The sequence below is a fragment of the Danio rerio genome, chromosome 6 (genome assembly GCF_049306965.1).
Source record: "Danio rerio strain Tuebingen ecotype United States chromosome 6, GRCz12tu, whole genome shotgun sequence".
NCBI lineage: Eukaryota > Metazoa > Chordata > Actinopteri > Cypriniformes > Danionidae > Danio > Danio rerio.
Window position 1 is genome coordinate 8,128,054 of NC_133181.1, and position 14,232 is coordinate 8,142,285.

Genomic DNA, 14,232 nt, shown 5'->3' on the forward strand with positions numbered 1-14,232 from the left:
GATTTAGAAGATGTGAGCTTCAGTGTCTGTGTGTGTGTGTGTGTGTGTGTGTGTGTGTGTGTGTGTGTGTGTGTGTGTGTGTGTGTGTGTGTGTGTGGAGGGGATTAATATCCTGAATCGTAGCAGCAGATGGGATTTTTTTCACTATTGTCTGCCATAGACCTCTAAACGTAACACGATCGTGTAAATGAAACCACATCCATTGTTGCAATAGGAAAGTGAGAAGCTGCATTGCCATACGGATACAGTTGAAGTCAAATTATTAGCCCTCCTGTGAATTTTGTTTTCTTTTTCAAATATTTCCCAAATAATGTTTACCAGAGCAAGGAATTTTCACAGTATTTGCTAAATATTTTTTCTTCTAGAGAAAGTCTTCTTTTTTTATTTCGGCTAGAATAAAAGCAGCTTTAATTTTTTGAAGACTATTTTAAGGTCAATATTATTGGCCCCCTTAACCCGTTTAAGGATGGTGTCCATTACAATGGACATAACATGTCAGGTCATGTTTCGTTTTGGTTTTTGCTTCTGGATTTCACCGAAATTAAAACCTGCTGGACTTTTATCATCCAATAAAATGGAAGAAGGCTTTGAATCCACTATGCTGAGGAGAGGCATGGCGGTACTTTTGTTCCAAACACAGAAGAAAGCAACATTAGTTATAGGTTGCATCCACCTATTTTTAAATGCATTTTGGATATATTGTATTTTGGATGGTTGATAGAAATGCCAAGACGCATATAAATTTTGAAAATACGCATAAAAAAAACATAACATAGCATAACTGAGGAGGATAAACTTTTCACTCGATAATAAAAGATGTGCATAACCTACTCTGAAAACACTTTTACTGAACAAATTGCAGAATGCGCAATTAAAAAAGACGTGTGATTTTGTTAAAAGACATCATGTGATGATAAAAATGTGTGTGAATGGACAAACCGGCAGGCTGAGCACACTGTAAAACATCTGAAATATTGTTTTGGTCATTCTAAAATGCCTTATCTATTTCAGTATTAGTGTTATTATATTATTAATAACCTCCAGAACTGTCAAGAGCATCTGTACTCTGCATCTCACGCCTTTAAACCACCATGCATTTGTGTTCTGAGGTGCAAGTCATTTATTAAACAAAGAAAACATTCTTCAGCTTCTTCTACCACAGCACATTTCGTTTTTGCAGTTGACATTTGGCGCCAGGTAATCATGAAGTGACGACTTTGTTCTCTTTGACTCGTTGGATGGAAACTCTGCTTTATTTAGATGCCTTTCATGCAGTGTTCCAGTTTTGTGCATACATTTAATCCGCATCTTTGGATAGAAACACAGCTATTGAAAAGGTTTTCTTTGTATTAATGATATGTTTGCCAATATTTCATAAATTGTATAGATAAAAGAAGGATTGCATTTACTAAGTTCGAAATTGATTGTAGAATTGCAAGCTTTAAATCAGATTTTTTTAAAACAGATCTCCAATTTCTCTCGCGAGTGCCATTCATGCTTGCTGTTCTCACGTAAGTCCACCAGAGGCCGATATCAATTAACTGAATGACTCTCCTCCTTTCCTAAACCCAACCAATAGTGTTTTCAAAAGCACCGATTGACCCACCCAACCACTTCCCTAAACCTAACCGACAGTGTTTTAAAAAGCAATCCAGAAAAAGAAAAGCCCTCGACTGGTTTTTAACAGGTTTTCAGATTTTACCACATTCTCACCCTGTTATTTACATTCTTGTTGTATCTTTTGGCTTTTGTTTTTGTTTTACCTGCTTTTTGGAACCGTTTTTCACCAGACTCAAACCCCTTTGTGGTAATCAACTCTGCTCCACATCACAAGTCCGGCAACATAAGCGGAGAACCATTGGACAAACTGGTAACAGCGGAAAAGCCGTCCACACGGAGGTAAGTGGTCAGCTTGTAAGCGCGAAAAGGAACAGCGTCATACCATCCTTAACCTAGCGCCATACCAAATTAACCTCTGGCAACATAATTCGCAAAATGTTTAATGTAATGTGTAACGTAATGCGTAACATTTTCAGAATGAGCCTGTGTTGATGATTAAATTGTAAAGTGCGTTCTAATAATGTTCAGTCAATGAAACAAAAACCTCAAAATGTTCCTTTGTTTTGACCTGATGTTCACTAAAATGGACAAAAAAATCAATTAAAGAATCTAAATTTTTTTATTATTATTTTTTGGTCTGAACCCTCAAGAACAGGGAAAATGTACTTCTACAGAATTATGTTCTGAAAATTGGCTATTTGCATAGTCTACCGAACAAACCATCATTATACAATGATTTACCTAATTACTTTAACTTGCCTATATAACCTAGTTAAGCCTTTTTTTAAATGTCATTTTAAAGGAATACTAGTAACTTGAAAATTATCAAGTAAAATATTTTGTGCTGTCATCATTGCAAAGATAGCAGAAATCAGTTATTAGAAATGAGTTATCAAAACTATTATGTTTAGGATGGACGACATGGTGGCTCAGTGGTTAGCTGGTTCGAGACCAGAGGTAGCTGGTTTAAATCCCAGCTGGATCAGTTGGCATTTCTGCGTGGGTTTCCTCCGGGTGCTCCGGTTTCCCCCACAGTCCAAAGACATGCGCTATGGGTGAATTTTATAAATTAAATTGGCCTTAGTGTAAAACATATGCTGGATCAGTTGGCGGTTCATTCTGCTGTGCTGACCCCTGATGAATAAAGTGACTAAGCCGAAGGAAAATGAATGAATGAATAGAAATGTGTTGTAAAATTTCCTTTAAACAGAAATTGGGGGAAAAATTTACAGGGGGGCTAATAAATCTGACTTCAACTCTATATTGCAACATTTCTACATGCGTACGCACAAATTTATGAAAAATGAGTTTAATCAACGAAAAAAAAAGTTGTCTCAACCATTTAATATGATCTCAACGGGGTGCCACAGAGCACACACAGTTTGATAATGCTGTTTTTGGGCTGTATTTATTCAGTAGCTCTAATGATAGTGTCCAAGTCCTGTCAGTGGATCAGCACCTCTGAATCACTCAGCTGAGAGTATTGATTTATGTTCTGTGGTAAAGAGACACTTTAGAAGAGGATCATAAACATGCTTGAAGAAGGCCAGCTGAGATGAGAGGGGTAATGAGAAGGAATATTCATGTGGCTGCAAATACATTTTAAGAGGTGTGTATAACACAGCCTGCTGGATTTATTAGCTCATAAGAGAAGGCATTAGTGTCCGCCCACCTTTTTTCAGCAGAAGTGTTTTTCCAATGCATTTTTTTTGCCATAGGAATTTTTTTCTTTGTTATAAAATTTCTATAAGTGATGAACCAAGCCAACTGGCTATGATGCAAATCACGCCATTACAACCTTAGATAAGAAGCAAAGAAGAATAGGAAAATTTGACAAAACCACTTTTCTTACTTAGATGCTTAGATGCAAATATCTAATAATTAAATCCTAATTAGAAATGCATTTTCAGAAATAATAAAATTAAGTGATTTTTTTCATTAAAGATCCCATGAAATGAAAATAAAGTTTTTTAGATGTTAGTATCAGTATTGTTAGTTTTTAGGATATCTATAGGCTAGTGCGCTCCAAAACAGTGACACAATTTGTGTTTAGAAGACCTAAAACTGATATAAACATTTAAAGCTTGTAGTTTGTCACTTCTGCCTAAATGGATCAACTGTTTATTCGCGTCACCTCATACTTCAGTTTCTCATCAAATCTTGACCAATCAAATGCTTTCTAGTATCTGACATGCTCCGCCCCCTTTAAGACACTTCTCATTTGCTTTTCATTTGATGCGCTTGAGCTCAACCACTGTCACTTGCAGAGCTGTGATATAAGAAAACGCTATTGGCTGCTTTTTTTTTAAAGAGGAGGAGCTACATTATGTCCCACCCTCTCTTCCTGTTTCACACTACATCAAACATCGAATAAAACTGCACATTTTAAAGCACTTCACAAGACCTTTAAAAGCAAAATAATCTGCCAGTGAAATAAGATAATTTTGTATGTTTTAAGAAAAAAAACTCACTTAATTATTAATTAATTGCTATTTTTGAAAACAAGACAATATTCTTTTGCTTGTCTAAAAATGCTCCTTGATTTATTTTCGAGATATTTGGGGTAGAAAAAGTCAAAAAAAAAAAAACTCCACGTTAGAAAATAATTTTTGCAGTGAAAATATTTTCTGAAGGAAATAATTTTATGACAACACAAATTTATAAAGCCCTTTGGATAACATAATCAAATTACGAGTTGTTGGTTGTATCTATACAAACATATTTTAAGTTTATAATTAAGTGTATAGGGCGGCATGGTGGTGCAGTGGGTAGCGCTGTCGCATCACAGTAAGAAAGTTGCTGGTTTGAACCTCGGTTGCGTCATTTAGCATTTCTATGTGCAGTTTGCATGTTCTCCCCATTTCTGCGTGGGTTTCCTGCGTGGGTTTCCTCTGAGTGCTCCGGTTTCCTCCATATGTCCAAAGACATGCACTATAGGTGAATTGGGTTAAGCTAAATTGTCTATAGTGTATGTGTATGAATAAGAATTTATGGATGTTTCCCAGTGATAGGTTTTGAATGGAAGGGCATCCGCAAGGACATGCGTAAAACATATGCTAGATAAGTTAGCGGTTCATTCCACTGTGGCGACCCCAGATTAATAAAGGGATTAAGCTGAAAAGAAAATGAATGAATTAATGAAGATATATGTATATATGAATATTTAAGTGTAGAGATCTCAATTACATCATTTGTGACGCTTTACTGGAGTGGGAGGGGCTAAGATATTCTTAAGTGTGTGTGCTTCGCTTGCTGCAAGTTTCTTATAGTGGATATTTGTGTATGCATCAAGGCAATTGTAGTTTTTCTGCACAAATTCTGCTGTTAAACATTACTGTTGTGAACAGTGAGTTGAATTAATGCTAAATAAATGGGTTTGACCGAAGCATATACAACTGATTAACAAGCTCTGAGATCAAAAATGTCTTTAAGGCCGTACTCACACTAGGTACAGTTGCCTCGAACCGGGCCAAAGCACACTTGTCCACCCTCCCGTCTCCCCCGACGGCCCTAACTCACACCACAATCGGGCCTCGGCACGCTTACGTCATCGATGCTGCGCTGTTCAGTAGAGAAACGCTCTCACTCAGCAGCACAGTGGAGATTTCTCTAGTTATATCGTTTCAGTCGTTTGTTATGCAGTGACATGCAGTCAAATATTTCGCCAAACAGTCCTTAGGGATGCGGTGACGCAGTCAGATATTTCGCCGAACAGAACCGCCACTTTTGGCGCTCATAATCATCATGCTCTCGTGCTTCAGGAATGAGGAGGTCTGCTTAAGCTGCGCAGCTGTCGTGCAGTAAGGAGTTCTCGTCTTTAATAAACTACGGCAGTTTGCGTTCACTGAACAGTAAGAATGATTAATAAATCCATATGAAATCCATGTCTCGCTTTTAGTTTTGGGCTTTGGCGCGTTTTGCACTCACACTACAAACGTACCGAGCCAAAAGCCCAAGTGAACCGCGCTCAGGCCAGGGGCGCCTCCAAGGGGTGGCCAGGGGTGGCCACGGCCACCCCTCGGTAAACTCTGGCCACCCCTGTGGCCACCCCTTTGGCCACCCCAATATAATTTTGCGTTGACATTATTGATTTAAATGAACTCATAAATTCCCAATATTTAGATAAATAAATAAATAAAATGCAGTCCCTAAATTATTGTTGGTGTTACTTACGTAGCTCTCCCCCTCTGGTTTAATGCTGGTGAAAGCAAACTGACGCATGCGCGCGAAAAACCATTCCCGCGCGCCTCACGCACTCCTGTGTGAATCCCGGTTGGTTGTTTGCATGCACGCCGACATAATAGGCACCGCTCATGCGCCGTGAAACCGGAGTAACAGCCTTTTGTGCAGAGGTGTCGGCACGCAGCGAGTTTTGAAAGTCGTTTAAAGTTTATATAATATGATGATGATGATGATGATGATGATGTTACTTTCACTAAGCATGCCTTTAAAGCAGAAAGGAGGGATAATGAGTCAGGGAGGTAAGACTTCATAACATGATTTCTCAGCCATGATCTGGTCTAAGACCACAGATAATTCTATAATACATTTTTTGTATTCTTTAGAATTGTCATAATTAATTTTCATGCAAAAGGTTTCTTAAGTGATGTTGGCATATCACTCCAGTTGTTTTCCAGTAATATTTAGGACTGATTTCTGTTATTTATTTAGAAAAATAATTGTATATTAATATTAATTGTATATATTTAGAATAAATATAAATAAATTGTTATATTTATTGAATAACAAATCTAACAATTCAAGAGAGGTGGGGGGTGTATAGGGTGGTTCGCCCAGGGTGTCATTTAAACTAGAACCACCACCACTACCCTCCCCGATCGTCCTTGACAGCACGCACACACCTTCAATAGACAGCAATGGCTATTTAATATTTACCTTAAGCTACAGTATATCAATAGAAGAAGCTGCATTAATAAAATGTTTCAAAAAGCAATATGGATAAATAATATTATTAGTTATAGTGAGTGTGTATAGTAATGCCTTTTGTTCAGTTTGTTCATTTGTTTGGGTAATTAATAAACTCATTATTCTTTCATTCATTTTCTTTTCGGCTTAGTCCCTTTATTAATCCAGGGTCACCACAGCAGAATGAACCGCCAACTTATCTAGCACATTTTTACACAGCGGATGCCCTTCCAGCTGCAACCCATCTCTGGGAATAATAAACTCATTAATCTTCATTAATTTTAGACATGGCATATCTCGTATGATGTACAATAAAGGCATGTAAAAAAGAAGTTATTTATACAGTATATGAAAAGTGTTTTTAAAATAAACATAGATTTTTATTTGGTTTGCACATGTACTTGCTGAATTATTTCAAAGAATAAATTGCAATATTTCAAGTAGAATTAATTAAATGAATAAAAACTACATTATTTCATTTACCAGAAACAAAAATAAAACATTACACTGAATTCATTATTTTTTTGTGTGCCACCCCAAGATTTGGTGCGGCCTCTTCTGGCCACCCCTAAGAAAATTTTCTGGGGGCGCCACTGGCTCAGGCCCACCTCCTCCAACCGGGCCAGGGCCGGCCAAGTGAACCGTGCTTGAGCCTAATTCAGCGCACTCACACTTCTCAAACAATCAGGAAAAAAGGGCCTGGGCACGGTACGGATGGCATAGTGTGAGTAGGCCCTAAATGTCTTTAAAATGTCATTATTTATTGTTAAAATCATTGTTAAAAGGCTGAAAATTAGCTGGTTTTACTTCTGGAACCCTGACTGTTAACCAAATAGTCTCCTTAAGACAAATATGTGGTTAATTAACAGGTCATAAAGGCACAGTTTGCCCAAACTAATCCAAACTTAAGTGGAACATAAAAGAAGACAGTTTGGAGGACATCGGAATAAAAAATGACATTAGATCCAGTGACTTTCATCTTGTGTACAACAAATCTATTACTTATACACAAAATGCCACAATAGTTACTATGTACTAAATTTCGAAAAATATATTGTCATACAAGCATCAGATTCTAAAACAAAAGTAGAAATAATTAAGTGTCCTGCACACTACACTTTCGTTTTCTGTGTATTTAAAGAGCATGTTTCCCTCTCGAGTTTTGCATTCTCTTGTATTGTTACTCAAAAAATGCACAGAACAGTGCATAAGCATGTTATCTTGGACTCGCCTGTTTTAACTAACTAAATACTGACATCATTTTTGGGGGTGCTGTCCCTTTAAACCATAATGCAAAGATGTAATTGCTTTTTAGTTCAGCTTGACTTGAGAAGTTGTTCAACATATTTACAGCTGTCAAAATCTGTCACACACATACAATACTCAAAACTGCATGAGTCAAAATGTCCCACAGCAGGGAGCTGATGTTCACAGATGTGCATCACTTTTAAACACAGAACCCAAACTCATGACACTAGCAAAACCATGACAAAAAAAATAAACATACTATTTCTCACCAACACATATAGCTTGCAAAATATGATGAAGTATAAACAAGGTCACATTTATTTAAGGTACAATTCTTGCTATTTAAAAAACCATATTAACAGCTATGACTTTAAACTCAATAAACTATTAATTTACTGCTTTTATGAATATATGTGTATGTGTAACGGAGGCCAGCTAGTGTGTGCTGTGCAGGTAAACCTCACTCCTCTGACCTCTAAAGGTGCTCTAGCGACAGATGCTAGAGGCCATGGCTTTTAGCCTCCTTGGTAGAGCAACCGACTCCCATTCGGAAGATCTCTGGTTCGATCCCAGCTCGGAACGGGTTGGGTGAGGTAGGACCGGCGGGGTTACATATGCATATTATGTAATGTAGGGTACTAGTTGGGTTTAGGTAGCACATTTTGGGTGATTGGAGATCTACAGTGCTCAGCATATATGAGTACACCCCTCACAAATCTGTCTTTTGAATTCATATTTTTAATAGGAAGCTATACAATATTATATTTGTGTATGTATACATTTGATTAGTCAGTACTGAAGCCAAATCTGGAGTTTATCTAACAAAATAACTAATGAAAACTAGTACAGCTAAATATATAGTCATTCATTCGTTTTCTTTTCGGCTTAGTCCCTTTATTAATCCGGGGGCGCCACAGAGAAATAAGCCGCCAACTTATCCAGCAAGTTTTTACGCAGCGGATGCCCTTCAAGCCGCAACCCATATCTGGGAAACATCCACACACACTCACTCACACTTATACATTACAGACAATTTAGCTTACCCAATTCACCTGTACCGCATGTCTTTGGACTGTGGGGGAAACCGGAGCACCCAGGGGAAACCCATGCGAACGCAGGGAGAACATGCAAACTCCACACAGAAACGCCAACTGACCCAGCCGAGGCTCGAACCAGCGACCTTCTTGCTGTGAGGCGACAGCACTACCTACTGTGCCACTGCGTCGCCTCCAAATTTATGTTATAGAAAAATAATTAAATTAAAAAAGCAAAAAAAAAAAGTAAAAATTTAGTTGAAATTTAGTCATTTTTGCAATGTTTTGCTTGACTTTAATTGTATTATCTTTCAATTTCTAAATATAGTTGGTGACTAAAATATTATTTTAATAAATATATCTGTTCAATAAATCTGTTTTGTTTAAATGCTCCAAAATACATTGTCTATATTCACTGAGATATGAATAAACACATTCATTTTCAAAATGGGGTGTACTCAATTATGCTGAGGAGTGTATAATAAGATCACACTTTACAATTACTACCAAACAACCAACATATTATTCATAGGCAGATAGTAAGTCAGTAGTTAATATACTGGGAATTGGTACTAAAACTAAAGTGGTAGCATAAATACTAATACTTCATAGCTAATATATATTTTGGCATACAGTGCATGCTTAAAACGTACAGTTACAAATGATGTAAAACTTCATGTTTTCATGTAATTTTATCCAGTTTAAATGACATGATTAGCTACCAAATCCATTAAACGCTGATGTAACAACAGAGCATAGATGTTTACATTAGATGCTGCCTAGGCTGTTGTTGTCTATTGGAAGGAATGCGTCAGTATAGCCGCCATTTTAGTACAGGGTAGCGCTCCTTTGAAATGAATGTGGAACCAAGGTGCAGTGGAGGACTGGCCATCCAGAGCCAAATTTATATACATATATATATACATATATCAAGAGTTTTCCCTGTGGTCAGTATGCAAATATTTTTTTAAATTATGAAAATTATAATTTTACATCCCTTTTCTACATAGATGAATAAGTTACCACACGGGCATTGCTGTCAAAGAGCATATGTTTGTGTGCATGGAAATGTATTATCTCCCTCCCTTCTAAATTTGATCTAGTTCATATCCTGAACGGTGCTGCCGACTTTTGGCTTTAGCTTTGAGTGAGAATTTATGCCCCGCCCATATCCACAACCCCCACCCCAACAACCAAGCCACCCCTGTTTATTTATAAATATATAAAATGATGGCATCCAACTTAATAAAACTCAAAAGCGAGTGTTTTTAGCTGGCTTGACTGCAGCCAAGAAAATAGTCGCGACAAGATGGAAGCCCCCTCATTCTCTTAATCATCATTTTTGGATTCATACTTTTATTGACATATTATATATGGAAATGTCCACTGCTCGCATCCACGGTGCAAGAGAAGACACCATCAGACTTTGGGCGCAAACTTTAAACAGACTTAAAGATTTACTCACTTGAATCAATGAGACATCAAAAAGCTAAAACTTTTGGCTCCAGGACCCCCCCTCCCTTTTTTCCCCCTCATTTATTATTTATTATCAATTTGTTTTATTATTATATTATTTACTTATCTTTATTTTATTTATTTTTATTTTCCCCCTTTTTTCTCTCTCTTTTTTCCCTTTTTATAGTAATGTAAGGTTCCCTGTTTGGGCTTCTAATAACTTTCATTGTTTGAGCACAGTTTTAAATACCTATCTCTATGTGTAAATCACCATTCTTCTATTTAATTGTTTATTTTTGATTGGCTTAATTTTAACCCTACTTAACCCTAAGTACAGATTTGGCTTATTGCCTTTTTTGGTTTGGAAATTTGTTTTATTTATATGTATGTATGTGTGCGATTCGTTTATGAATGAATCTCAATTATGAACGACTCGTGTGAACCATCAATCTCAATGTGCATATCCACCTTAATGATCGTTATAACATTTGTAATATTCAATAACTTAGTGTGGACAGTATGCACATTGAGGTGAAGCACTGTTGTGTTAGCATGTTAAATTACTTCAAAAACTAACATTGGTGAACTTAGCCGACAATAATACATTATATATAATAATAATATATACATTTCTAGCACAGCAGCATCTTGTCATATTTCATAACAATGTTTGCTGATTTTATTTAACAAAACTAGTATAAGCCTAAAATTTAGTGCGAGTTGGTGCTACTTTGCCTTATGGTCAGTGCAGTGACTGTATTAGCATCAATAACGTTAGCTATCTGTTTAGATCAAATGTTCCTAACATAAAAAACATAAAAAACTAAATCTTACCTATGAAATGTTCTGCCTTTATGCTTCATTTTCTTTGTTTGCTTATTATTACACCTGTACGTAGTGCTTAAGTCCATTATCTTCAATTGGCTTTAGTCTTTACTAGTACAGTTGAATGGCATTTGTCCTGGGAGCACTGTACAAATGTGGCCGCGCTATTGATGCATGCTCAGGGTCCGATATCTAGTGTATATATTTACATATATGACAACAGAGCTTGTGAGCTACTTTATATTATTATTATGAGTTTATAGGCTTTCAATAGACATTTGTTGCAGGCAAATAAATATTCATCAAATTGTCAAAAACCCAAAGCAAAAGACCCTCGAGTTACATAAGTTGAAACACTGCTATCCCATATATATGATATAAGCAATAATGGAGCTAAATATAGGATTTAGTGAAGAACAATTAGGCTTTTTTAGAGTCCAAAAACGACATTACATGCTTCGTCAAACTACTTATTAAAATGAGTTGAAACAACACATAAGTTTTTTTGACAACTTAATTGTTTTATGTTCAGTCTATTTAAATTTGCTTAAATTTAAACTTAATCGATTTGTGTTTGGACAACATGAATTATCTGAAACCTAACATTTTTTTTACAGTTTAGCCCAGTGATTGTCAAACTCGGTCCTGGAGGGCCGGTGTCCTACACAGTTTAACTCCAACTCTAATCAAACACACCTGCTTAGGTAAATGATCTTGAAGACACTGATTAGCTTGTTCAGGTGTGTTTGACTAGTGTTGGAACAAAACTCTGCAGGGACACCGGCCCTCGAGGATCAAGTTTGCCCATCCCTGGTTTAGCCTATGAAGGGATGCCCAAATTCAGTCCTGGAAGGCCAGTGTCCTGCAAAGTTTAGTTCCAACCCCAATCAGACACACCTGGGCTAGCTAATCAAGCTCTAACTAGGCTTTCTAGAAACATCCCTGCAGGTGGACTGAGGCAAGTTTGAGCTAAAATCTGCCGGACGTCGACCCTCGAGGACCGAGTTTGGGCACCTCTACTATAATGTCTCCAACTTCTGTTCAATATTATTAAACACACTTACCGTCTGTTCAGCGCGTCTTTCTTTAGCTTTTTGTTCATCACAGCAGGTACGCAGTTCGTGAGTTCGGTCCAGTCCGCGTGCAAACCGCAAGTCCAGCCCGTGGAGAAGCGCGAGAAGAGCCAAGACTCCGCTTTTCCGGGCCGGTGGCATGTGCACTTCTTCTGGCCGGAGCGGCAGTCGCACGGGCGCTCCAGGTGGATGTTCCGCACCAGGTGCCTCCCGAACGTGGTTCCTCCGGTCTTCTGGATGTGGAGGAAAACGATCACGTCATTCCCTTTGATGTCGAAATCCACGTGGCGCTCGAGGTCGTCCCGCGTGAAGTTGAATTTGGACTGAAATCTGAACGAAGCGTCTTCTTCGTTCTCTTCTCTTTTGACGTCTGCTGGATATTTGGAGAACGGAAAACCCTCTCCGTTGCCAAACCGACAGGACGTGCTGCCTGCTGGACAGATGTACTGATAGCCGATCATCACAAACAAAACGGTCAAAACGGGAACTAAAAGGAGTTTGTTGGATTTATCATCCATTGCAAAGACGAGGATCACGCCATTGGTGCCGCAGCCGCTGAATGAGAGCTCCAGGTGCTTATGGTGATGCTCTGATCCGGCACAGAAGCGCGTCTTAACGCGGAACACGCGGTTAGATCATCTTTACATAAAGGTCAACAGCACTCTCAAATTGCAGACGTAAAAAGGAATCAAATCTTTGCTTTTCCTAGTTGTACGAAACTTGGAAGCTTTACGCGTGGCTTGATAAACTACATGATATAACAGTGCACGTCTTTGAATATCCATTTGCTGCATTGTATTAATGCTTGACGCAAATGTTATCCGTCCTATAGAAAACGTGAGGATCTGCTTTGAGGATGAGATCCAGACACATCGTAAAAACACGTCCAGAGATCCGATCTGTCCACTGTTGCGCTGTTTTGTGATGCAGGTTCTCGGAGATGCGCTATAAGAAGTTGAGTTCCTGTTGCAACTTGCTGAGAGAGAGAGAGAGAGAGAGAGAGAGAGAGAATGTTAACTGTACAGTTTATTCTTTTACTTTATTCTTATTATTTTTTATTAATATATATATGAATAATGGTATATTGAATAATATATGATATATTGAACAATAAAATATATTGAATAATATGATTTATTATCTATATTTTTATTCAATTATATATATATATATATATATATATATATATATATATATATATATATATATATATATATATATATATATATATATGATATGTTTATTCGCATTAGTATGGTGACATGTTAATACGTGGCTGTCAATAAATTCAGTGGGTGGGGAAACCCCACTCTTATGTCGAGTTCTGGTCGGCCTCAAAATGGGAGGGATTTGGATCCTATTTTAATGTCAGAAAATAAAAAAAAGAAACTTATTGGCTTTATATCACCCCAATATAACTGTGGACACACTATACCTACACGCATATTTAATCACACACTAGTTAAAAGCCATTATCCTCACCCAACATGGGAGATACTCAAATTTGTAAACAGAGAGACAGAAAGAGAGCGATGCCTCTAGGAGTCATCGGGTGCATTGAATAAGATTATGTTTTTATGTTGGGTCTCTAGCGGGGGAGGAGACGACCCTCTATACAAATTCTTATATCTAAGATCCTTTGATATAATATTCACACAGCCGTCTGCTACAAAGTTATATAATAGAAATCGATTACATCTGAACGAGATGAATATAACAGAGTGCAGTGTGGGTTGCAAAATATAAAATGTGCATTCATTAATTCAAACAATTAATAACCAACCCCATCAACATAAAAATGGTAAACAAACCTAAAATTGGCAAACATATTCAAAATATTTTCAGCAAGTAAGTCTGAACAAATATACACTCACCGGCCACTTTATTAGGTACACTTTACTTCTGCTGCTGTAGCCCATCCGCTTCAATGCTGGACATGTTGTGTGTTCAGAGATGCTCTGCTGCATACCTCGGTTGTAACGAGTGCTTATTTGAGTTACTGTTGCCTCTCTATCAGCTTAAACCAGTCTGGCCATTCTCCTCTGACGACAAAAACGCACTTTCGCCCATAGAACTGCCGCTCACTGGATATTTTCTCTTTTTTGGCCCAT

At 37.5% G+C, this 14,232-nt stretch overlaps 1 protein-coding gene across 1 annotated transcript in view; it reads right to left on the reverse strand.

The window, feature by feature from the left end:
* hs6st3a (heparan sulfate 6-O-sulfotransferase 3a) overlaps positions 1-13,049 on the reverse strand; it is a 52,136-nt gene extending 39,087 nt beyond the window's left edge. The window contains exon 1 of the mRNA XM_001332010.10: positions 12,113-13,049. Coding sequence (XP_001332046.4) covers positions 12,113-12,639 — 527 coding nt within the window. The 5' untranslated portion in view covers positions 12,640-13,049. The remainder of the gene's footprint in view (positions 1-12,112) is intronic.
* Positions 13,050-14,232: the final 1,183 nt, after the last annotated feature.